Source organism: Alternaria incomplexa (assembly GCF_024043165.1).
Source record: "Alternaria incomplexa strain BMP 0042 chromosome Unknown scaffold_22, whole genome shotgun sequence".
NCBI classification, from domain to species: domain Eukaryota; kingdom Fungi; phylum Ascomycota; class Dothideomycetes; order Pleosporales; family Pleosporaceae; genus Alternaria; species Alternaria incomplexa.
The window spans coordinates 115618-138777 of record NW_026249871.1 but is presented as its reverse complement, the minus strand read 5'-3'; the positions used below and the strand labels follow the sequence as shown (position 1 = coordinate 138777).

The 23160-nt window shown below is 52.3% G+C and overlaps 7 protein-coding genes across 7 annotated transcripts; 5 read left to right on the top strand and 2 right to left on the bottom strand.

The window, feature by feature from the left end:
- Positions 1-498: 498 nt before the first annotated feature.
- Positions 499-1375, top strand: J4E90_010442 (uncharacterized protein; the record flags this gene model as incomplete). Its single annotated transcript, XM_051439954.1, has 2 exons — positions 499-684; positions 860-1375. The coding sequence occupies 2 exons, from the start codon at positions 499-501 to the stop codon at positions 1373-1375; spliced, it is 702 nt and encodes a 233-aa protein (XP_051286176.1).
- Positions 1376-1546: 171 nt separating this feature from the next.
- On the bottom strand, positions 1547-3217 carry J4E90_010441 (uncharacterized protein; the record flags this gene model as incomplete). The annotated part of the gene is made up of 1 exon (XM_051439953.1): positions 1547-3217. The coding sequence occupies one exon, from the start codon at positions 3215-3217 to the stop codon at positions 1547-1549; it is 1671 nt and encodes a 556-aa protein (XP_051286175.1).
- Positions 3218-4399: 1182 nt separating this feature from the next.
- On the top strand, positions 4400-5347 carry J4E90_010440 (uncharacterized protein; the record flags this gene model as incomplete). Its single annotated transcript, XM_051439952.1, has 4 exons — positions 4400-4437; positions 4500-4570; positions 4659-5049; positions 5101-5347. The coding sequence occupies 4 exons, from the start codon at positions 4400-4402 to the stop codon at positions 5345-5347; spliced, it is 747 nt and encodes a 248-aa protein (XP_051286174.1).
- Positions 5348-5720: 373 nt separating this feature from the next.
- J4E90_010439 (uncharacterized protein) lies at positions 5721-6200 on the bottom strand (the record flags this gene model as incomplete). The annotated part of the gene is made up of 2 exons (XM_051439951.1): positions 5721-6098; positions 6162-6200. The coding sequence occupies 2 exons, from the start codon at positions 6198-6200 to the stop codon at positions 5721-5723; spliced, it is 417 nt and encodes a 138-aa protein (XP_051286173.1).
- A 239-nt stretch (positions 6201-6439) lies between these two features.
- On the top strand, positions 6440-7707 carry J4E90_010438 (uncharacterized protein; the record flags this gene model as incomplete). The annotated part of the gene is made up of 2 exons (XM_051439950.1): positions 6440-6701; positions 6776-7707. 2 exons carry the CDS (start codon positions 6440-6442, stop codon positions 7705-7707), a joined length of 1194 nt encoding a protein of 397 aa, XP_051286172.1.
- An 849-nt stretch (positions 7708-8556) lies between these two features.
- Positions 8557-9642, top strand: J4E90_010437 (uncharacterized protein; the record flags this gene model as incomplete). Its single annotated transcript, XM_051439949.1, has 2 exons — positions 8557-8668; positions 8825-9642. The coding sequence occupies 2 exons, from the start codon at positions 8557-8559 to the stop codon at positions 9640-9642; spliced, it is 930 nt and encodes a 309-aa protein (XP_051286171.1).
- A 5501-nt stretch (positions 9643-15143) lies between these two features.
- On the top strand, positions 15144-16432 carry J4E90_010436 (uncharacterized protein; the record flags this gene model as incomplete). Its single annotated transcript, XM_051439948.1, has 2 exons — positions 15144-15320; positions 15371-16432. The coding sequence occupies 2 exons, from the start codon at positions 15144-15146 to the stop codon at positions 16430-16432; spliced, it is 1239 nt and encodes a 412-aa protein (XP_051286170.1).
- Between the last annotated feature and the right edge of the window lie 6728 nt (positions 16433-23160).

Genomic DNA, 23160 nt, shown 5'->3' with positions numbered 1-23160 from the left:
TCACCCGCAACTTTGTAGTGTATAATTTCAGCTCAAGACGCCGTGTGCAACTTGGAGTAACGCGCCATGCTGCTTTCTATGATGCCGGGACAAAAGTGGCGATGCCCAAGAATAAGACAGCACACGTATATCAGCCCTCCTTCGCGTCTCTCCTCCCTCCTGCGCCAAATAAGAAAAGGTCAAATCTCAGTAACCTTTGCTTATGCAGAGAATGGGACGAATGGCGCGCGCTTCCTTTTTCTCCGATTGGCAGGGGCTCCCCAGTCTAGCGGCACTGCACCTGCCGAGGCGTGACAAGGTTTCGTGTCACGGAGGCGCCCGACGCCATGGCATCTGTTATCGCCGGCATGTGGGGAGCTAGGCGTGACCACGCGCTTGTCTCATGCACCTTCTTGAATGGACAGTAGGTGTCAAGTTGAACACCGACTATATATTCCAGAATACCAAGACCTGCAATACTACTCTATCTTCTCTACGTAATTACACTGCGAATCCACCATGTCTGGCATCAACCTCCCCAAGAACGCCCACGTCTCAACACACCCATGTCTCCAGGCGAAGCTCTCACAGCTCCGATCCGTGAGCACAGGGTCCAAAGATGCGCAGACCCTGGTGCATGAACTCGCTCTCATGGTCGGTTATGAGGCACTGGCCGCTGGCCTAAAGGCACAAGAGGCAGGCATCGTACGTTCACCCATTCCATCACATTTACATTCACCCGGTCACATCATGTCACATAGTGGGGTGTATTCCACGACATATACATAGAAGGATTCCCATATCCCCAAATCACCCAGCCAACAACCATAGCAGCAATGCTATACCATACCATACCACCTGCTAACATGCCGTCTTCCAGGACAAATCCCCGCTCGGCTACGAATACACCACAACCACCACCTCCCCCTCACCGACCTCCATATCCCTCGTCCCCATCCTCCGCTCCGGCCTCTCCATGGTCCCCGCGCTCTCCTCCCTGCTACCCATGCCCGTACCCGTCCACCACCTCGGTCTCTACCGCGAGAAGTCCACCTTACAACCCGTAGAATACTACAACAACCTGCCCTACCACACTCCGCACGCAGCTGGCTCAACCAAGCCCCAACCAGAACTCGCCATCATCGTAGATCCCATCATCGCGACGGGTGCGACGGCACAGGCGGCGATTGACACGCTGAAGGACTGGGGTGTGAAGCGGATTATCGTCGTGGCTATTCTGGCGACCGAAGAGGGGCTGCAGAAGGCGTGCGGGGAGTGGGAAGAGGGGGTTGAGGTGTGGGTTGGTGGGTGCGATAAGGGGGTTGATGAGAAGGGCATGATTAAGCCCGGGCTGGGCGATATTGGCGACAGGCTGTTTTTGACGTTGGGGAAATAAGTAAATAAGGGATACAAATCATGATTGAATGTGATATGGAGCATCTATGGCGAATGAGTGCATTCTACAATGTGTTCCATGGGCTCCTCAATTGAGTCTCCTCTTCTGCATCATCGATTTAGAGTAATTCAAGGCTTCGGAAATGTTTTCCAGGCGACAGGTTCCATTGAATCAGTGAGGCCCAGGGCGGTTAGGGCTCAGAACCTTGAAGATCAGAGCATACGCCTTATCATTTGAGTTCAGCTGATGGTGGCGCCAGAGCCAGTTCCATTGTGGAGAAGCATAAAATGGCAAGCCTCGGGCGACGGTCCTGGCATCTTGTTCAACCCCCAGATCGAAATCACACTTGAAGTGACCTGTCCCCGCGGTCATTTGCTGAAGTAAAACTGGAAACTTCTCGTAGAAGTATCCGAGACCGCGTCGCTTTGAAAACCACTCGATTTGCGAACTATCCGAGTTTTCGGTCGTGAACATCAGGTTCATGGCCATTTGCCACGCGGCGTCGCGTTGTATAACGTTGTTGAACATATTGTGTGCGAGATGAGGATACAGAGCTGTGTCTCCTTTGAATACTAGAGTGCATACACCGGCCGGCATGCCGAGCGATTCCAAGGCGTCAGCCTCTATGATCCAGGGTGCGATCGCTTTCGTCACAGACTGACCTTCTGGTAACAAACGAGCAGTCCACCAGTCATCGAACGAAGGATCATTACTCCAGCCTGGCCAGATTCTCCGGTTACGTTTAGGCTTCTTTTTGCCCTCCTGTCTGCCTTCTCGCACATAAACTCGTCTCTCGTTACGCCAAGGGTATGGATGGTGACAAGCAGAAGCTGTTTTCCAGATGCTGACGCGTCGTTCGATGCGGAGTTTTGGCATATCGATGCAGAATGGTATCAAGCCTCGCATGTGGCACTCCGGATGCGCGATAGAAGTTCGGTTTTCAACAAGGCGGAGACGTTGGATCTGCTTCCGCAGGCCCTGGGGCAGGAAGTTGAGGAATCGTATTGCGATAGCTGCGGCCGAGAATGGGTACCTAATGGTATTGGGGTAATCGGTATTCTCCGTAGGAAATCCAGAGATAGACACGGTATGCATGAAGTCTCCGTTCGTAGGAATTGACCAAAGTTTGGACTGTAGATTGGTAAGATCCAAGAGGTTGCGACTTGGTGTCTGGCCGTCTGATGGTATTCGTAGGGCGTCGGTCCAGTCTACGTCGTCCGCCGCGAAGTCGGGATGCTTTGCCAGCACAGTCAACGTGTGCTGAATGAAGTCGCGATATATGGATGGTGCCTCTCCCCAGTCATAGCCCTTGGAGAACCATGTTCCATCGCGGTTCAAGCGCCAGGCAGAGAGTATGGGCTGAAACTGGGGATAGCATGCAGCTATCTCTTCCTCTCCGGCCTCCGATAGAAACCCACGGGCCATTTCATCGACGATATCCTCCTTGTAAAGTAAGATATGGCCTATGTCATCGACCCATTGATCGTCACTCTCGCGTGGCGTGTGCACGAAAGCAGCATGAAAAGTTAGATTGACTTCGAATGCGCGACAAAGTAGCTCCTCTAAGATGGTATGACAAGTGAAGCCGAGGGACATGTCGTTGGCTCCCTGGCTAGTGATAGTGAACTTGTGTGTCTTTGCGTCGTATGTGCTTTCAGTGTCCGGTAGGTAGGGCTCGTATACGATATCTCGAAGTTCTCGCGGTAAATCCATGAAGGATAGGTTAGGTCGTACTAGTCCGGTAAAGACATCCTGATCTGACGGTATAGTACGAGAGGGCGGGATAACAATGTTCTTGACGATGAACATGCAGGCCAGAGCTGAAGATTCTTCGAAGGCCATTGTGGTTTCGCCCGTAGGTGGGATGTTGATTGAAGTCCAGGTGAATGCTCGAAGGCTATGAGGGAACCCGGGAATTATACGATGAGAAGTGTTCCGAAGACACGTTGATCTAGTAACCGTGGCCGGAAGACGATCAGGTCGCAGTATGCAATGGTGTTATCATGGTTCGGTTGGGAGTGCTGCCTGGGAACACCCGCAGCTCGTGACCATACTCTCAGCGTATCACTGCGGCTTCTTGTTTAGCTCAAAGTATAATTCCCAGTGGTTTCTACATCCAGGATTGAATGCGCTTCCGCATTGTGTGCATTGGCTTCCGCTGTCCATGTATTCGGTAACGGTCAGCACATGCTTGCACTTCCCGCAAAGCACTGCGCTCTCATCTCTTCGTGTGTAGGGCCAGATATCAGACCCATGAGACTCGCATGCATCGTGGCAACTGATACATGCGTAGAACTTCTGGCAGCAAAAATGCTTGATGGCGATGATGTCAAGCGGGGAGTGCCAATGGGCGCATTGCGTTAGCGGTGTGACCGACAAGCCGTGAACAGTCGGAGAGTCTTGCATTTCGGATGACATTAGGGTACCGGCAATGGTCGTGTGGTGAAATGCGGTGCTAAGGCCGTGCATGTGAAGGATTTCAGCCGGCTGTGAGGCTGAGAGCTAAGAAGCGCTGCGGGATGATCAAGTGGGTGACCCCACTCTTTCGTCATCGCTTCATCCAGTCGGAAACACTAAGTAGAGTGATGGATACTGTAACGCGTCTTTTTCTTCTCGACACATATAGATTTGAAGCATACATCTTCAGATGTAAATGCCGCAATGCAACGGCATGGCTTCCGTAGCTACCTGGTATGGGGTCCCACAAGATGTATAATGAAACGTCGCGACACTTGCCAATTCGCTGAAGAGATTTCCTATTGGATCACCATCCCCATTGTTTTTCAGCGATGCTTCGCTCAAGCCCGAGTTTTGCCGGATGCTGTTACTGTACAGCACAGCTCAGAGCCCTCAGACGTCACTAGCCCCGCGTCACCCCACTAAGCTGTAAGAAGTGCTGCTCCTGCTCAACAACAACAACATTCCGTGCCTTCCTCATTCACAACACTCAATTACAATCCCACATCCTTATATATCCTAACACAACACCTTTTTCACGCAAACACAACCAAACCAACCGCAAACATGGCTCGTCAATTCTTCGTCGGCGGCAACTACAAGATGTGGGTACTTTCACAAGCTGTGAGTGCTTGGAGATGATGAAGAGAAGCTGACAAGTCTAAAGGAATGGCGACATTCAGACCATCAAGTCGCTCGTCGAGAACCTCAACAAGGCCCAGCTCGACCAGAACACAGGTACGTCGAAGGACCTTCCCAGCGATCCGAGAAAAGCGCAAAAATCCATCACACCATTGAGAGGACGAAACACTGACTCCAGAACCAGAGGTCGTCATCGCACCACCAGCGCTCTACCTCCTCCTCGCACGCGAGCACCTCCGCAAGGGTATTGAGGTCGCGGCGCAAAACGTCTTCGACAAGCCTAACGGTGCCTTCACCGGCGAGATCTCGGCTCAACAACTCAAGGACAGCGGCATCACCTGGGCTATCCTTGGTCACTCTGAGCGTCGCCAGATCCTGCAAGAGACCGACGACTTCGTCGCCAGCAAGACAAAGACTGCCATCGACAACGGTCTCAGTGTAATCCTGTGCTGCGGTGAGAGCCTTGAGCAGCGCGAGGCGGGCGAGACTGTCAACGTTGTCACCAAGCAGCTGAAGGCTGTCGCGGACAAGGTCAAGGACTGGAGCAAGATTGTCGTTGCCTACGAGCCCATCTGGTACGTTGAGCCTTCAAACCCTCAGACTTCGTAGTTACTAACACATAACAGGGCCATCGGTACCGGCAAGGTCGCAACCACCGAGCAAGCACAAGAAGTCCACGCCGCCCTCCGTGAGTGGCTCAAGAAGGAGGTCTCTGCCGAGGCTGCCGAGAAGACCCGTATCCTGTACGGTGGCAGTGTCTCAGAGAAGAACTGCGCGGAGCTTGCCAAGCAGGCCGACATTGACGGTTTCCTTGTCGGCGGTGCTAGCTTGAAGCCTGCCTTCGTTGACATCATCAACGCCAACCAGGCATGAATGCCTCGAAGCGATGCTCGTCTATAGTTGATTGGAGCGTGCTTCGGCAGCTAATGGTTATGATCTTATGAGATAAGAGAAGACTTGGCTAGGACTTGTGTAGATTCAGCAAAATGAACGTACATGAAGATCATCTGTATGGACTCTGAAGATTTCGTGATTTTTGCATTCTTGATACATTGTTTGTACAGTGTGTATGCATTTCCAGCCAGTATGTACCGCTACCATCTTCTTGGGCATGCCTGAAAAATGTCGGGTCCTTCCGCATTGGTGTCACAAAAGCAGAGCTTTGGCCGAGAGGCCACCACGCCTTGCCCGGACTCTCGCTGGATATCGTTGCGTATATTGTTCGTCTTCATCCGTCTTCCGTTCTTCATAAAGTGACTTTGCTGCCGTGGAACGGACTCCAAATACCCCTAACGTTCTCGTTCAGACTCTTCACTGGTCGTCCGTCCAGCCTCCTGTTCTTCTCTCCTGTGCTGTTCCTTAACATCTCTGCCTTTTCCCTCACACCCTCATTTTGCAGGTTCCTCACACATATTGACCGCTGAGCGCCGTTGATGTAGTTTGCGATAATTACGGGGTGGTGGCGTGGCCGCGGGCTGACGGAGATTTCGATCTGAGGGTTGCGCTTGGCGAAGGCGGGGAGAGAGGCTTTGAGAAAGGCGTTCATGCCTTTCGACGACCCCCACCAGTTACAGTAGTGGAAGGTGATGGACTTGCATGGTAGGACAAAGGCTCCTACGCCGTTCTGCGGTCGTAATTAGCATCCAGGATGACAAATGCGGGGACAGATGTATCAGTAGAGACATACCTGAGCCTTTGCGACCGTCTTGATAGCCGAGAGAGGCATGTTGGCGGGCAATTGCGGTGGTGACGGGTGCTTTCACCAATCTCAAAGTCCAAAGTCGGGCCCGGATCTCACGTGCGGTGGTCGCAGCCTAGGTTTGCGCTAGTGCGAACTCCGCGTCGCAGCTTCCTCGAACGCCCCAACTCCCAAACATCGACTTTCATCGTCGCGCCCTCCACTCCTCATATTCCAACTATTCCACATCGCCGTCTGGAGCGCATTCCAGAAACAAACTCGCAACCATGACGCATCTACTCCCCCCGATGCTGCTGAACCTATTCGCCCCGCGGCCGCCGCTGCGCTGGGTCGAGCCTTCCGACCACGCGCCTGAGAAGCGCTGCACGCCCAAGATTGGCGGCATTGGCCAGTACATGGAGGCGCTGAGGGAGTACAAAGATAACGACGGCTACGTGCCCACCGACAGCTGGCTGCAGAAGCGCGATCGCAAGAAGCTCGAAAAGAAGGAGAAACAGGAGTATCTGCTTACGGAAGGGGTCAAGGATTGTACGACATCACCACGCGCGCTCGTTCGCTTACGTGCGCAATTGTTATTTGCATCACTCACTAACATTATCTAGACAAACCCGTCGAAGATCCTAAAGTACAGGGCGACGCCTTCAAGACGCTTTTCGTTTCTCGCCTATCCTATGGCGTCACCTCCGATGACCTCGAGCGCGAATTCGGCCGCTACGGTCCCATCGAGCGCATTCGGATCGTTGAAGACGTCACCCAACCCGCCGACGCGCCACCCAAGAAGCGAAAGCGCGGCTATGCTTTTATCGTCTTCGAGCGCGAAAAGGACATGAAGGCTGCATACAAGGAGACAGATGGCATCAAGATCAAGGATCGACGTGTGCTTGTAGATGTCGAGCGCGGCCGCACAGTCTCTGGATGGCGCCCGCGTCGCTTCGGTGGCGGTCTCGGCGGACGAGGCTACACCAAGGGCCCGTCTGCTCGCGGGCCAAGCGGAGGAGGCAGCCAATTTGGAGGACCTCCAGCCGGCCCTGGTGGCTTCGGAGCCCGCGGCGGTGGCTTCGGTGGAGGTTTCGGCGGACGAGGTGGTGGCCGTGGCGGCTTTGGTGGCGGATTCGGGGGTGACCGAGGAGGCTTCGGCGGTGGACGAGGAGGTTTCGGTGGCCGCGGTCGAGGTGACTTTGGCGGTGGTCGCGGAGGTATCGGCTATCAGTCCAACGGCTACGGACCTCCCGATGGCGCGCCAGCTGGTCCTCGCGGTCCACGAGGCGGTGGCTTTGGCGGCGACCGAGGAGGCGGAGGTGGATTCGGAGGCGACCGCGGTGGAGGCGGAGGACGATACGAAGACCGACGCGGCGGCGGTGGTGGTGGCTACGACCGAGGATCCAGCGGCGCTAACAACGAACCGCTCGGCAGCAGAGATCGATACCGCGACCGCGACGGTGGGTACGGTGGTGGAGGCCGAGACGACGGCTCAAGGAAGCGCGGCTACGAAGGCGACAGCTACGACGACCGAAGCCAGCGCCGCAGATACTAGGCCCGCTCGATGGCTCACGTATCTTCTGCAAGGGTTTGTCAAAGGTTACCTCCCCTTTCTTCGCCTCACCCTTTCTCGGCTCTGAGGGTAAGATCGAGTTTGTTCTGCTCTTGACGTTCGACCATTCAACACAGCGTTACAGGTCAGGATGGTAAGGGTTGTCGACATGTTACCTCTAGGCTTTCGATCCGTCAACACATTCTCGGCGACTAGCACTCCACGTCTCGATCTCGACTCTTTGGTAAAGCAAAGGTACAGCGTCATCCTTCAGTCGACTACAGTCACGATCTTCATCACCCCAGGTTTTGCACAGGTTTGGTAGGCCGGAATGGGTAGGACAAGGTGAACTTTTCTCCCGCATGTTTTATTAGCTTTCTTTCTTTCTTTTCAAATTATCTTCTTTGCTCGCGGTTTTGCCTGGGTAGGTATTAATGTAAGTTACAAGCACGATGGTTCCAGTAGTGCAGCGACGTCAAGGTAAGGTTAACAGGTAAGGAGTTCCACTTCCTCGCTTGGTGATCTTACTGTGATGTGTTAGGTATAGAAAAGCATCATTTGCCACTAGTGCAGCACGTCCGAGTCCACGTCCGATGCCCCATATCCTGTGAACGGCTTTCACTATCGACACTGTAGTGGAATGAAAGACTTGATGCATGGTCTTATTCTCGATGAGGCCTGATGGTTCCCTTCTTTGCACTTGGACGGAGTATGCACGGACCGGTAGTGCTGCCTCCTGTAAGTGTTCTGCAGAACCTATATCAGTCTCGTGTTCGCCTTCTTTGTCTTGGTTCGCTACCCTTGGAGCACTCAACCCCGTTGTAGTGCATTGACTACCTGTAAAAAAACACCATGGCACCACTACGACGTTCAAATGGTGCTAGCAAACATGTGCTTCCAGACATGCTCAAAGATCCTACCATTGAAGCAAAATGCGTGATCGAGAGCATTCGTAAGCTCGCAAGTATACCAGATGATGACACGAAATCACAATGCTAACCAACACAGGCTGGATCACCGTCCCCCTTCCTCAGACTTCCAAGCGAACTACGCGTCGAGATTTACCACTACTGCCTTGTCGCATCCGAGGCTATCCAGCCTTATGGACAACAACTTCAAGACTGGCCCAACAACTGCTATTCCCATTGCCCTACGAGACTTTCGCTCAGTCTCCTCCGTACGTGCAAGGGTATGCACGCTGAGTGCGCGGAGGTGTTTTACGGTGAGAATGAATTCCGCTTCGCCGGCAAGTCCCAACACCTTGAGCTGCTCAAGTTCCTCACCGATATCGGTCCACACCATCGTATGTGGTTACGAAACTTGACAATGAACTCGCAGTTCGTCGGTAGTGGAGACCGGATAATCGAGTATAAGTTCAAGCTCGAATTCGAGTCCAGACAAACTGAGTCTGAGAAATCGTATTACAGTTGGTATTTCAACTATCAGATGATATACCCGCAGTCCCCTCCGCTTTCTCAAGCCCAGTGGTGCGAGATGACCTGGACCGACTTGTGCAAACCACTCTTCGACCTCCTCGAATCACTTCCTCAACTCCGTGTATTGACTATCGTGCTCCCGAATGACTGGGAATACTGCAACGATGCCGGAGACTACGTACCCTGGCCGCACACAATGGATTCTAGGAGGCGAGAAGAGATTTGGGATTCTCTGACTGGCCTTCTGTGTGTCAAGCCTTTCGTCCAAATACGGGCTGTGCGGCCTATGGCGGAGGGCTTTATGGATGATCCCGAATTCGCGGATGAGGAGCAGAATCGTGAGCGACATTTGGCGAACCTGAAGCGTAGACTGAGGATATGGGATAATCGTGTTGCTTTCTATGATTGGCATCAGGAGTGGAGGATGCCGGACCGGGTGGAAGAAGATCCTGATGAGTATCTCCGCGATTTGCGATGTCTTTTCGCCAAATGCGCATTCTAGTTAGCATCAAGAAAATGACGGTGGATACATTGAGCTTTTTGTCCTGCTCAGTCTATCATAAACTACGGGGCTCCACGGCTATCTAGTCAGCATGGGATGAGCGTTATGATTGATTGGTGTGTTGATAGCTATTAGTGGCAAAGATGGCAATTTACATTCATGACACTGAACTTCCATTTCGTCTTACTTATGAATGCATTGATGGGCACGTAAAACATCTGTGTATGGGGTACTCGAACAATGATAAATAATGGTATTGTATGGCAGAGGCTTGCGGCCAATCTTCGCTATGAAAATGGTAGAGTTAACTACGATTATTGGGAGGTAATGTGCTTTTGCGATCGTGCAACCAGCCGCATTGTCACTAAGCTTGACGCAGTGACGCATCAAAATCGCATCCACATTTTCAATCGCTTTGTATCGCCGCATGGGTAGTGAAATTAGCGCGTGGGACACCACGATGGCCGATTCTTAGGTTTGCTGATAAAGCCTGATGTATGATGCATCACCCGATACGCCAGCCATTCGGCAACCGACTCTCCCGTAAACTTGTCGGCAATCTTTTCAGGATCATGTGTTCTTCCCGGTAAAAAGTCGCAATGTATGATAGAATCCTGATTGACGATATCCAGTAAGATCTGTGAAATTGTTTCGTAGGTATATCCACGAGACAGTCTGCGCTTAGTCCAGGTCGATGTTGGCAGAATTTGGCGCTCGTAGCACAAGTCTGTAGCGATTTGCCATGCGACGTATTGCTGTAAGACATCAAAAATCTTACTGACTTCATCTGGCCCGGATTCGCTATCGATGAATGTCATCTTGAAGGCATTACTAGGCATACCCATAGAAGGAAGTGCCGTCGCTTCGACCATCCACTCTGCGATAGCTCGAGTTACCCGATCGTCGGGTATTATATTTCCTCCCCGATGAATCTTCCAAAGTACGTTCCACCAGAGATCGACGCGTCTATGGATACGCAATTCTTTGTTGTCCTGGCAGAATGGGACTAGTCCCCTTACATGACATTCTGGATATGAGATAGACTCGCGATCTTCGATCAGGTCAACTTGTCTAAGTTCTGAGCGTATTGATCTTGGAAGAGAATTCAAGAACCGGATGGCGCATGCAGCGGCGGAGATAATACACCTATCGACATCGGGCAAACTAGGGCGCGTGCTTCTATCAAATGCGATTCCTAGAAGCTCCTCGAGCGCTTTATCATCCGGCTCTTGCCAAGGCTCGAGATGCGGTAAACTTCGCACGTCGAAAGGTATGCTGGTGTGCGGGCTGTCCTCTAGAATCCGCAAAGCAAAATGAACGAAGTCGCGGTACACAGAAGGTGGCTCGCCGCAAGTGTAGTAAGTGTAGTCTTGGTATGACAACGGTACGATTGGGCCTTCTTGTCTCCACGCCCGCAGAAGAGGAGCAAATTGTGGATAAACAAGCCCTATCACTGCCTCCGTCTCGTCCGTCAAGCAAGACTGAGCTACCTCATTGAGCTGAAAGTGTTTCCTCAAATTCAACCTTTTCATAGCGATCTCAAGTGTCCCAATATTATGTCTTCTTGATGCACCCGCCCATGCGGTACGGAAGACGACTTTGTTGAGCCGTAAAGCGAGACCTTGCAGCTCGGCTGCAGCCTCGCGGCAAGTGTAAATCAGTGATAGATCGATGTGTTTGCCGTTGGTCCGAGTGAGTTTGTTTTTCCAGAAGTCGTATTCGAGTCCGGTTTCGCAAACGAGGTAATGGCCATAAATCTGATCTCGTAGTTCCCGCGGTAACCGAAAGAGGGGTGACTGTAGTTGCATGTGCTTTGGACGACTAGGCGAAGCCATGGCTATGGTTGCACAGCGTATGGTCCTGGGTGTCGGTGTTGGTGCATTGAAGAAATGCCCTCTGATGCGAGCGAACAGAGGTTCCTGGATGCGGGTGACGAGATATCTCTTGCTACGAATGAACAGAGGTCTTCTAATGTGGGTGAACAGGAGTCTTCTGATGAATGGGAACAGAATTATCCTCAAGAAGATGATTGTGCATTGTGTGATGAGGAATTCCCTGGTAAAGAAGGTACTCCAGGGTACGTTCATGAGCGTAGCTAAATGTTCGGCAATCATCCCTTCGTGAAACAGATGTGCAAGCTGGAAACTGATGACTTTCTTGACGGTAATGAGGATGATTAGTACAAAGCAAGTGGAGGTGGCGTCTGTTGCATTTAAGTAGCGAAGGCCGTTGAAACCCCATTGCACTCCGAAGATCACAACCACAGTTGCAAGATCAATTCTCCACTCGATCGTACCGCAATGTTAATGCGACTGTAGCTGGTTGTTGCCTGAAGGATCAAATCTGGTACGGTGCAGTAACAGCCGAGGACCCTTAGAGTCGCTAAGGTGATTGCATGCCTTCCCGTCGGCCTGCTCGCCTCGTGGTTACACGGTGAGACCGAGAGCAATACCCGCAATCGATGAATTATTCGTCGCACAGTATGCGACCCGTATCTGAATGAGTCTCCGTTGGTATGTGTCTTTTCGCGGAGGCAGCAACGATCTGTACGGAGGAGAAAATCGGTAGACCCACTTTCTCTTATCCATGCTGGCGTCTTTTCGGTACCCTACGGGCTTTGTTGTAATTACCATCATCGATACAGCACGTCTCTGATTCCGTGCTGCGCCTCCCAAAAATTTTGGAAGTTATCGTCGTTGCGGATATCGGTGCCACCGGTTCGCCAACGTAGCGGACTCAGCCAAGCTAACGCCTCTCGTTGCATAGTGTTGACCGTCCAGGCGGGCGTGCATGCACATGGAAATTTTGCTTGTTCTTTGGGGTTCATGTATCAGTGTCTTCGATATTTATTCGCCGAGATGATGTGCGTACATTGGATGCACCATGACTTGGCATGCTGAGCGTGAGATCGAGATGCGATAACCGCAAATCGTTAGCATATAGATCAAAGGAACCCTGGGAGAAGACATTCGCTCCCATAACCTGCTATGGGGACTAACACAACGCCACGGTCCCTGGATATGCTAGTCCGGGGCTTGAGAGACGCCCAACAGTGGTTGCACTGCCACGGTGCCCACGCAATGCAAACTTCCATCTAGTGGGGTCTGAGATCTGCGCAACGCTTACGAAGTCCAAGAGATGTGAGCGCCTAAAATGTATGGCGACATTTCATCGTGTAAGGACATAGCCCCATCGCAGGATATGCCAAGGAGGGAGTGGCGGCTCTGTCTGGAATTTGGCCTGCTCATAAGAGTTCCAACGAGACTCCCAGTCATCATCATCCCATCCGCGATGATCTTGGCCCAGCTTCTTGGGGCTGTACGGGGTACCAAGGCTGAAGTTGCATCGGATAGGCGCATCCTTTTTCGAAAGGTTTGAGACGACGTCTGGAAAGCACTCGGTGATGTACCCGGTTTTGAGCCGCCGCTCAGACCACGAGTGATGAGGAAGCGTGCCTCTTGTGTAAGCAATATCTAGGGCTACTTGCCAGGCAGCATCTCGTTGTACCACTTGAAAGGCACGTGAAGCTTGTTCTAGATTGGGTGCGCCGTTGAATATGTGGGTGAGCGACCCTTCCGGCATTCCAAGAGTTCCCAGCGCTTGCGCTTCCGTCATCCAAGAACCTATGGCATCACTGATTGTCGCAGAGATCAAGCGATCATCCCGCATAGTGTTCACATCGTCGCCATCCTGACTTCTTCTGATGTAGTCGTACATTGCTCTGGTTGACATGGGAAATGCGTTTCTCCACAGGTCGACGACACGCTCAAAGCAGAGTTCCTTGTGTGCCTGGCAAAAGGGAATCAGGCCTCGTGCATGACACTGTGGATACGCCACAGATGGACGGTCCTCAAGTAGAATGACTTTGCGCATCATTCCGCGGGTCGTTGCAGGAATCGATTGTAGGAAGCGGAGAGCTGCATGTACTGCAGAAAAGCAGTAACGGGTACTGGACCAATAATCCGGCCGCTCAGGCTCAACATTCACGATGTCCGCGAGTCGTTCCATTTCGACGATATCGGGAACTGACCAGGGTTCTACGTAAGCATTTCTTAACCCGGGTACCTTGCATCCTTTACGCCTTGTACAAGATTCATGAGTTGCCTCCAATTCTTGGAGGAACCTAGGATGCTTTGAAAGTAAAGATAAGATGAGCTGCATGAAGTCTTCCCACACCGAACGGGCTTCACCGCCAGTGAAGTCCCAATTGCGTAGCGCGTTGATACTTCTTCCAGGCTCCCACTCGTCAAAGATTTGTTCAAATTGTGGAAAAGCTTGACTAGCTTCCTGTGCCATGTCTTCTGTAAGCAGAAGTGGTATCAAATGCCGTATCAACCCTCTTTTCGCGAGTGAGATGCTTTCCACGGTGCTATGAAAGACGCCCGCATCTTTATTTGTTGACTCCGAGAAATACGTAGAGAACGTGATTGTATTGTAGCTAAAGGGAAGGCCACGAAGCTCGGAAGCAATTTGTCGACAGGATGCGGTAAGGGCGATAGAGACGGGGCGACCATCGGCTTCTCGGAGTTTGTTCGATGCATAGTCGTAGGTGTAACCGCCTTCGATCCGAATGTAATATTCATAAATGAGATCCCGAAGCTCGCGTGGCAGACGGAGGATGGCAGGCCGTACAGTTGGGTTGGGCGGTTGGACATCATCCTTGGAGCTGGGCAGGGCTACACCTTCCGTAGCGGGCATCCTGGCCGCTTGTCTTGGCTGAACCATCGATGATGAGGAGTTGCATCAACTGCAGGTGCGTCGTGGATGCTAAGAAGACTTTCGCGACCCTACATCGAGCGCCGGTGTTATGCGGGGTGATGCGACAGCTTTTGCGACTCGGTGGCCACGTAACAGTCCAGTAGGTTGCTGTCGCGTAAGACCGTGTCGGGCAAGCGCGAACGCGAACAAATGATGAGGTACCCACGATCGGGTGGTGACGAGGTGAAGTTCCCAGCGGGAACCCGCTGCGGCTTTTAGCAACCCATACCTAGCGTCATCGCGCACAAGCTCTTGACGGCTTACCTCGGTACATCATGATTTGATGAAAGCTCCCACAGCGCTGTCGAATGTCCGCGCATCAACCAGTGATGAAGACTAACTCTTTTCGCTGCATATTCTAAAAAGTCGATGTGTACGAGCGACGGCATGTGGCTTTTTGCGCGGTAGCTGACCATCTCAGTACTAACTCGATACAGCCGCCATACCGGATCCGGTATAGTTCACTCGCGGACCTATAGATGGCATACCTCTTCCAGAGTTGAGGTGATGACTCCTATTTCGCGGACATCACAGGCGCAAGAACTAACCAGGGGCAATGTTTCGTATTGCCAACATTGCACGGTCTTCAAGCGAGCTTGTGAACGGGCGTTTACTTCTTGCCAGGCACCTCAATCGTTGTCGATCTCTTTAATTCATTCACAATTTCTCCCGCTTGTTCTTGATATATGAGCCCAAACTATTTTTGAATCCTCCACTTTATCTCTCAACATACTTTCAACACCATGTCATCAGATCTACAGTGTACCTCATGCCTCCTTCCCCAGGATGGCGAACACGAAAAGCGACGGAGCATGGCCAACGTCATTTACCTAGAATGGGACGAAACTTGGGACAAGCGCTACGCTTCCCAAAGTCACTCAGCTGGAGATGGCTGTCTTGAGGAGCGCAAATTTTCACAAGTATGCTATTATACCACCCCTATCTTCGGAGTACAAGTCTGATGACGCAGGCTTTCGACTACATGAGACTTCCCACCGAACTGCGATTCACGGTGCTCGAGGCTTTGATCGGACCAGCTATCTGGCCACGAGCTAAAGTTGAGTGCCGCAATTGCTACATCGACGACAACAGCAGCGAGCCATGCTACGCGCTGCTGAGATCACAAGGAGAACGTAGCACCGTTGACGACGAAACCATCATTTATGACTCGGAAGACGAAGAACTTCCCGCGCTCATGAGTGATAGCGAAATTGAAAAGTCCGAAACGTGCGTTCATGTCGGACCCCTTGAGAACGAGCCTCGAGGGCTAGCAAGTCTTGCCTTTCAAACCGCTGGCTGGCCCAAGACCATTGGCATAGATATACCCTACGAAGTCACCAAACCCACATACGGATGCTGCAAGCCGCATCGGCTGGGATCTGATGCGTTTTCCACCGATGGGCTGTCAAGGAAAAATGCACATTGGATGAGGAGCCTGCTCCTGGTCAGCCGGCAGTTCAGCTTCGAATTCCAGAAGATGCTCTGGGAGTTCACTGTCAAGCGCTACACCCGTCTCCATACTATGGGCGCATCTATCGCGCTACTTCAGTCGGTGAAATCCATGACTGGCTTCAACACCCTCAGTCGGTCAGCACTCAGCATGAGCAACAGCCAGTTTTTCCGTCTCTTAGGTTTCCGAAGCAGTGGGAAGCGCGGATTCAAGCCTTGCACTTCGTCTGGAGAATTCACCCTTGATATCCTCACCAACCTCAACCTTGATCACTTGCATTTCGACTTCCAGATTCCCAACAATCCGTTTAGCGACGAGACTTTCAGTATCAACGACCCGTGGCGCCATGTTCACGATATGCTCCGCAATACGGCTTCCTGTCAGAGGAAGTTTGTTGATCTGTTCTTCGTGTTGGCGTTCGATCGCCTGAGGAATGTTCCCAAGGTGACCTTCTCTGGTTACTTCAAGGAGAGCAATCTAGAAACATGGGAAGAAATCTTGGCAGCATCGCGGAGGACTCTTGATTGTGATATGAGTTTGAAGGTATCAACGATCATGTCCATGCCTGCCGACAAATTGTGAGTTCATCATTCGTAAAGGGTGTGTCTTTACTGACTTGAGGCCAGTCCTCTGAGATGCGATTGTAGTGTTCGATGCCACCACTCGGTGCCGGTAGAAGTTGAAGGCCTGGGATACACCGATGGGCTGGAACATGTATTCGAAGTGTCATGAGTATGTTCTTGAGCAGGTACTTTCGCAACCATGTTGTGTTCTGAGAGGTCGTTGAACACTAGGGTTTTGAAACTAGTAAAGCAAAGCTAGGTACATAAAAATGTTGAGAACCCAGGGATTACGAACGCACGATTATCGCTTCTCCCCATATCGTGATTGCACGCCGTAGTTCGATTGCTTGAACCGCTATTATACTATCACATACTGCCATCGTAGCTCATGCCATGGAGGTAGTGGAGCCTTGGTTTGGAACTCGCGTGGAGAATGCCTGTCCCAAGATTCTTTCCAATCCCGAGGAGTCCATTCTCGACGTTCATCCGCGATCTTGTTAGCGTCGTGAGTTTGGCCGGGATCAAAGTTACAGCGTACGAGTGGGCTATCTGTCGAGAGCGTTTGGATGAATGCCGGCAGAACGTCGAACATGTAGCCAGTACAACGTCTCCGAGCGACCCATGTCGGTGCGGGTAACGAGCCAGTAGCATATGCAACGTCGAGTGCGGCCTGGAAAGCCACGTCTCGCTGCACGACATCAAAGATTTCGGTCATGTAATCAGGTGTCGGATTGCCATCAAGGATAAGCGTGAAGCATCCATGCGGCATCCCAAGGGAGGGCAAAGTCAGTGCTTCGGTCACCCATGTACCCACTGCGTATGTAATGTCGCTGGCAGCTAATCGGTCTCTCTCAAACATGAAACTATCCACTCCATCTTCGTTGAAGGAGCTATAGTTGAGTCGGCTCTCGAGCTCAACGTCAAAAACAGCCTTCCAAAGACTAGCGAAGCGTTGAATACAGATACTTGGGTATTGTTGGCATATTTTGATAAAGCCGCGGCCGTGGCATTCCGGATGTGCCACAGTTTCATGACTCTCCAGCAGACGGATACTACGAATCGCCGCAAGCGCTGTGTCGGGAAGTGACTGTAGGAAGCGAAGCGCTAACGAGGCTGCGGAATAGGTGTATTTCGTCCGTTGTTTGTAGAAAGGATAGCTTGGTTCAACTTTGGCGACAGCTGCTAGCTCATTGCGTTCAGCCCTGCTGGGTATATGCCAGAGTACTGGGCTTGCGTTGATGAGTTCGGACATGTGTCGACTATTGCTTGGAATCCAACGTGGTCTGGCCTTGCCTTCTTCCAGTACAGTCACATCGAAATCTGAATGTTCTGAGATCTGACTCAGCACGGCACCGAGACAGTCGCGCCAAATCGAAGGAACTTCACCGCAGTCTACATCCGATGTGGCCAAGACCTCAAGTTCAGGTTCAGATCTTCTGCTCCAGCCCTCCAAGACTGGCGAGAGCCGTGGATATGTGTCCGCCACCACTTTGGCCATTCTGGGTGTAAAGAGTTGCGGAGCAAATGTCCTCACCACTTCCCGCTTGCGCCACGTGATCCTCTTAATCATGGCGTGGTACATTCCTGCGTCTTCCCGTGAAGTCTCTGAAAAGCATGTCTCGAACGTGATAGTATTCAACTTCAAAGCAAGGCCCTGGAGTTCTAATGCAAGCTGTCGACAGACAAGGCGTAGCGACAAATCTATCGGCGAGCCATTTGCATGCGCAAGTTTGTTTGTTTCGGGTTTGTAGATGTACCCGCCGTCGACGCGGACATACTCCTCATAGATCAGCGAGGAAGGCGGAGAAGAGCAGGTAGCGGGGTAGCGGTAGGGTCAGCGGTAGTCGTGTTCACAGGGCGAACACCCGTGCATTCGACAGGTGTGTGTTGTGCCATTGTCGAGCTTGGCTGGGACCGGTGACGTGAGAGGGTGCGACTGAGCAGCTGTACGTACTGTGCCGATTCTGAGGGAGTAATGTCTGTGTTATAAGTTCACATTTACCGCGAAGACGCGAGATACGTGGCATTGTTGCCTGGTCGGTAGCGCAGCGTCAGTCAACCACGGTACGATCAGAAGGACCGACGAGGTGGCCTTTGCAGCAGGCGCCGCATCGTGCAGTATGATCTGTACACAGGAAAGTGAGTACTGCCAATAGGTGTCCAATTCTGATGCAGCCCTTACCAGTTTGACGAAAGTTAGGGATGCAAGTGTGAGGGCAACATATCTTCAGCTGGGATATCGCTCGGAAGCCGTGTGGTAACGATGCAGACACCCGCAATCGACGGCTTTTGGACACTTTCCCGATTTGGACAGTATGCCAAGCAACACGATACACCAACGTCCAGTATAAGACCGGAATCGCGACACAAACATGAAAGACGCGGATCGACACGAGTTCAAAATGATTCTTCTATTACTAAATGTTTTCGCAATTCCAGCAAGCGCGCAAGAGGCCGCTCCTTCCACCTCCCTCCAATCACACTTGATGTTCATCAAGAGAACATGTTCACCCTAATCTTCTTCGCACTCGACTGATCCTCATACTGCAAAGTGTTAGCATCAACATCCTCGTCGCCTTTCGTGTCAAGAAGTCTTACCTGCAAAAATCCCGTAACATCCACCAAAACGGTCCAACAATCCACCAAATCCACAATATCCTGCTGTAATTCCTCGCCCATCCCCACACCCACATTAACACTCCTTTTGAAAATGCTAACCATACTATGTCTATTATCCTTCAAGAACTCCCTCGCCTGGAACACCGTCTGGTCGTTTTGCCGTCCTCGCGCAATAACCGCAGCGTTGATAACACGCAGCACAGCGAGCATGAGTTCGTAGTACTTGCGCAGCGCATTGGGGTCATCGAATTCAAGACCGATGTCTGGGTCTACGGAGAAGAGCTGCGAGTCGCGGATAGCAGGGAAGAGACCGGCGTTGAGGACATGGGCGGCGCCGAGCCGGGACTGGCATACGCGAAGGAGGAGGGCGAGACTGGCGTCGTAGTAAGAGAGTAGGACGGGGACCAAGGGAGCGGCCGCGGCGGAAAGTTCTTCGGGAATGTGCTTGATGTTGTCGACGAGAACGCCAACGAAGTTAAGTGAGACGAAGCTGTCGAGGATGTATTTTGAGGACTGGCGTGTTGCGGCTGAGACAAAGGCGTTAAGGAGGAGGAGCGCGGAGACTTTGCAGGTTCCTTGGCCGCTGTAGGCGTCGTCGCAGATTACTTCGAGCATGTTGGTGCCGCAGTTTTTGATGGCGCTAAGGGTGTGGCGGCCGAGGAGGGAGTTGGGCGTTGCTTTGTTGAAGGTACCGTGGATGTAGCGGAAGCAGATCTGGTAGCAGTACTCTCGCAGTTCAGCGGTGGACACGGGGCTGTATATGCCAATGAGCGCAGCGCGGAAGAGTTGAGAAAGGCGGTCGTTTGCAAAGTCGCCAGTCTTGTCAAATGCTGTTGACTCAAAGTCGACCTTTTGGATGAGAGCCTCTGCTAGACTGGCGAGCTGGAGAGCCGTGAAGATGTCGGAGGAGTATGACTGCTCAAGCTTGGGTAGGATGACTTGTAGCGTCTGCATGATAAATGAACTGCGAGCGCCGTTCTCGAAGTCGCAGCTGTGTACCGCGACCATGACGACTTGAACCCACGACTGCAGAATGTCCTTGTGGTAGCGGAGAAGTTGTGTGCGACGGTTCCAGTCCACGAAGATAGCCATGAGCAATTCGGCTTGCTCTACGAGTTGTTCTTCTTGCTCTTGATCATTCAGCATGCCTTCCTTCCGCCAATACTTCATCTTCAGACGAATGACTTGTTCCAGGAGTGGCAAAGAGTAGAGAGTGCTGCCCTCTTTTTCTTCTTGACACGAGGTCAGGTTGACGCCTTCGAAGAACTTGTGCTGATCTGGCAGGGCGCGCTCAGGATATGTCAGTTCGATAAAGTCGAATAGATCGAAGATGTTCGGGTTCGGCATTGCGTCCTCGCCTGGCCGTATCGTGGTACCGAGAAGGACAGACTGGATCCTGGACTTCATAGTGGGCATGCTCTCTTTCACCGTCAAGCGCAGCTCTCTCGACTCATAGTCAAGGAAAGCAGCGCGTCTTTGAAGGAAGCTCTGGAGGGCGAGAGCTGGTGGTCCTGAGAAGAATGGAGAGTAATCGTTGGGCGTGACCTCGAGCCCTTGCGCAAGTGACATTCCGTCCCAGGGTATCTCAAGAGTAATGGGAGTTAGTTGGGGGGCCTCCACAAAGAGCAGCTCGTTGTCACGGAGCTCTTCCATCACAAGCGCGCTCGTCAGCGGCGACCGCCAGAGCTTCTGCAAGACATCCCAGCATCGGGTCTTAAGAGCAGACCGCCAAGCTATGAACTGCTCGCCGTCATTGTCAGGATACTGAACCCCAAGAAGGAGTATGCTGTGGAACAAGGCTTGTCCGTTTGACCAGAGACTGTTCTCGGCAACGCGGACAGTGTTCGGTCCACATGAGAAACCGAGAAGGATGTGCGCTATGGTGGGCCGGAGGGACACGGCAGCTAGACAACTGTTCAAGAAGTCCAATACGCGGAGCTTGACAACATATCCGGAAGCATCCTCGCCAGCTTCGAGCTCTTCGGCGCTGAACCGCATCAGACCTGAGAGCGACCGACCGATGCGCTCGGCTTCGTTGTCCTTCTCCAGTATGCCGACAATCTTACTGCGCCCTGATCGCTGTCCGAAGCCCGCAGGCGAGACTGCAAGTTTCCGCGAAGAAGCCATCTTCTCTAGCAGTTGGAGAGAGGCAATGGTCAAGGCTTCGTGACCGGTACCGCAGTAGAGTCCCAGGTCCACGATGACCTGCAAGTTGTTCAAGATCGCATCTTCGAAAGATGCAAGCGACAAATTCGACACGGGAGAATGCTGGAACGACGTTTGTTGCTTGAGAACTGGCTTGACAATATCCAGGTACGTCGCCTGGAGCTTCATCACAAGATCCATCACCTCGATGCTAAGCATCAGGGACTGGATCAATGGAGAGTCGGATGGAGCAGCGTCGACCTCGGTCACGTCGTGGTGCGATGCAACGAAAAGAGCCTTCAATACCTTGTCGTTGAAGAGCCATTCCATGACGCGTGCAAATGGGTGCAGCGCAACGTACACAGCAAGTGATGTGGGGTCAATGACCGAATCAACAGGTATGCTAGACTTGTTCGCGAACACGACGAGATTCTCATTGAACGTGGAAAGACATGTTACCATGAAGCGCAAGCATGTCCATTGCATGACGCTGCGTTGTAGCGGATCAAGCACGTCCAGGGAACGTTCTGCAAACACCTGCTGCATGACGAAGTCAATGTAGCTTTCAATACCCGGCATCCTGCGCGACGATCCCAGGCCCTCAGGGAATGGTAGACTGTCGTTCAAGCCTTCGTTCTCTGGATATGGCTCTACGAGCGAGTGCAGAAAACGAACCAGGGCGATGGACTCGTCGTATCCGTCGGCGAGCGTTGGCCACAAGTCATCTCTGGGTGTAGCACCCAAGGCGTTGTTTTGCCTGGATCCAGTATAGAAGCCATTGACCGTCCACTCATCCAGAAGACTCCACATGGCATCTGCACGGGTGAAGTCCTTGCCCACAAGTAGAGCCGACAGAGCGTCGTAAGCGGCTGCTCGAAGCCCACTCTCAACTTTGTCGGTGCATAGACCGAAGCAGATGCCAGCAAAGGAATACTCTTTGAGATCCAGGATCCACATCCGCGCAGAAGAACTCTGTCGGCAAATGTGTGCAATGAGTCTTAAGTAGCTTTCCAACATAGTTGCGCTCTCTGGTTCCACGATCTGGTCGATTGGGTTCATGGTCTGGGCATAGACGCCGCTTTGGATAGGCTTCTTCGGCTCGTGTATGTCGTTCTCGAACTCGCGCAGCTCATTGAAGATCGTCGTGTAGCTGAGCGAACTCGTCCGTCGGATCTTTCCTGAAGCAGATGCTCCCTCTTCAAGCAGGAAGCGATGCGCCGCTTCGGCATTTGCCTCTCCAGAACCAATGGCCCGTAACATCTCGCAGAACATAGCTATCCGGGGAGTGGGTTGGCGCTTGGCTGCCCATTGCAGGAATCCGTAGAGATTGCTCTCTTTGTCGCTCCAGAAGTCTTCCGCTGCGTCTGGAAACCCATCGAAGGCGTATGCGACAATGACCATGAATCGTTCGAGGTGGAGCGGATATTCTCCAGTCGAGCGCTGGAAGTGGAGTTGTAATTGTCGTCGCTGGTCGTCCTCTTCCGCTTTTAGTTTACGTAGGGTGTCTGGCATGTGAGTAATGAACGAGTCCACGAACGTCTGTAATTGCTCCATGAGAAGCTCCTTGAAGAAGTCCTCAGGCTGCGACGAGTCTCTGCTCAGGACTGCGGTGTCCTGCAACAGCGTAGATAACATGCTGGTCTTCTGAGGGTCGTACCAGCGCGTGGGGCGCACATCCTGACTGACCGATAGCATGAAATGAAACGCGCCGTCGCCGAGTGCTTTCAGAAAAATTTCAGATCGGGTGTTGGCCTCCTCCTCAAAGTTGATGCCCTGCAAAGCAGCGTCTTGCGTGTTGGGGTCCATGTACCGCCCACTGTACTCCGCCAACCACCACGTCAATGTCGCCGAATGCAGATTCCTCAGCGCCCAGTTGTCGTTTTCCCGTCCAGCCATGAGCGAGTCGTGAAGAGCGCGCGCTTCTCTCAGCATGACGTTGTTGCCCTCGGATGCGACCCAAGATGTGAGGCGCAGGAGTATAGG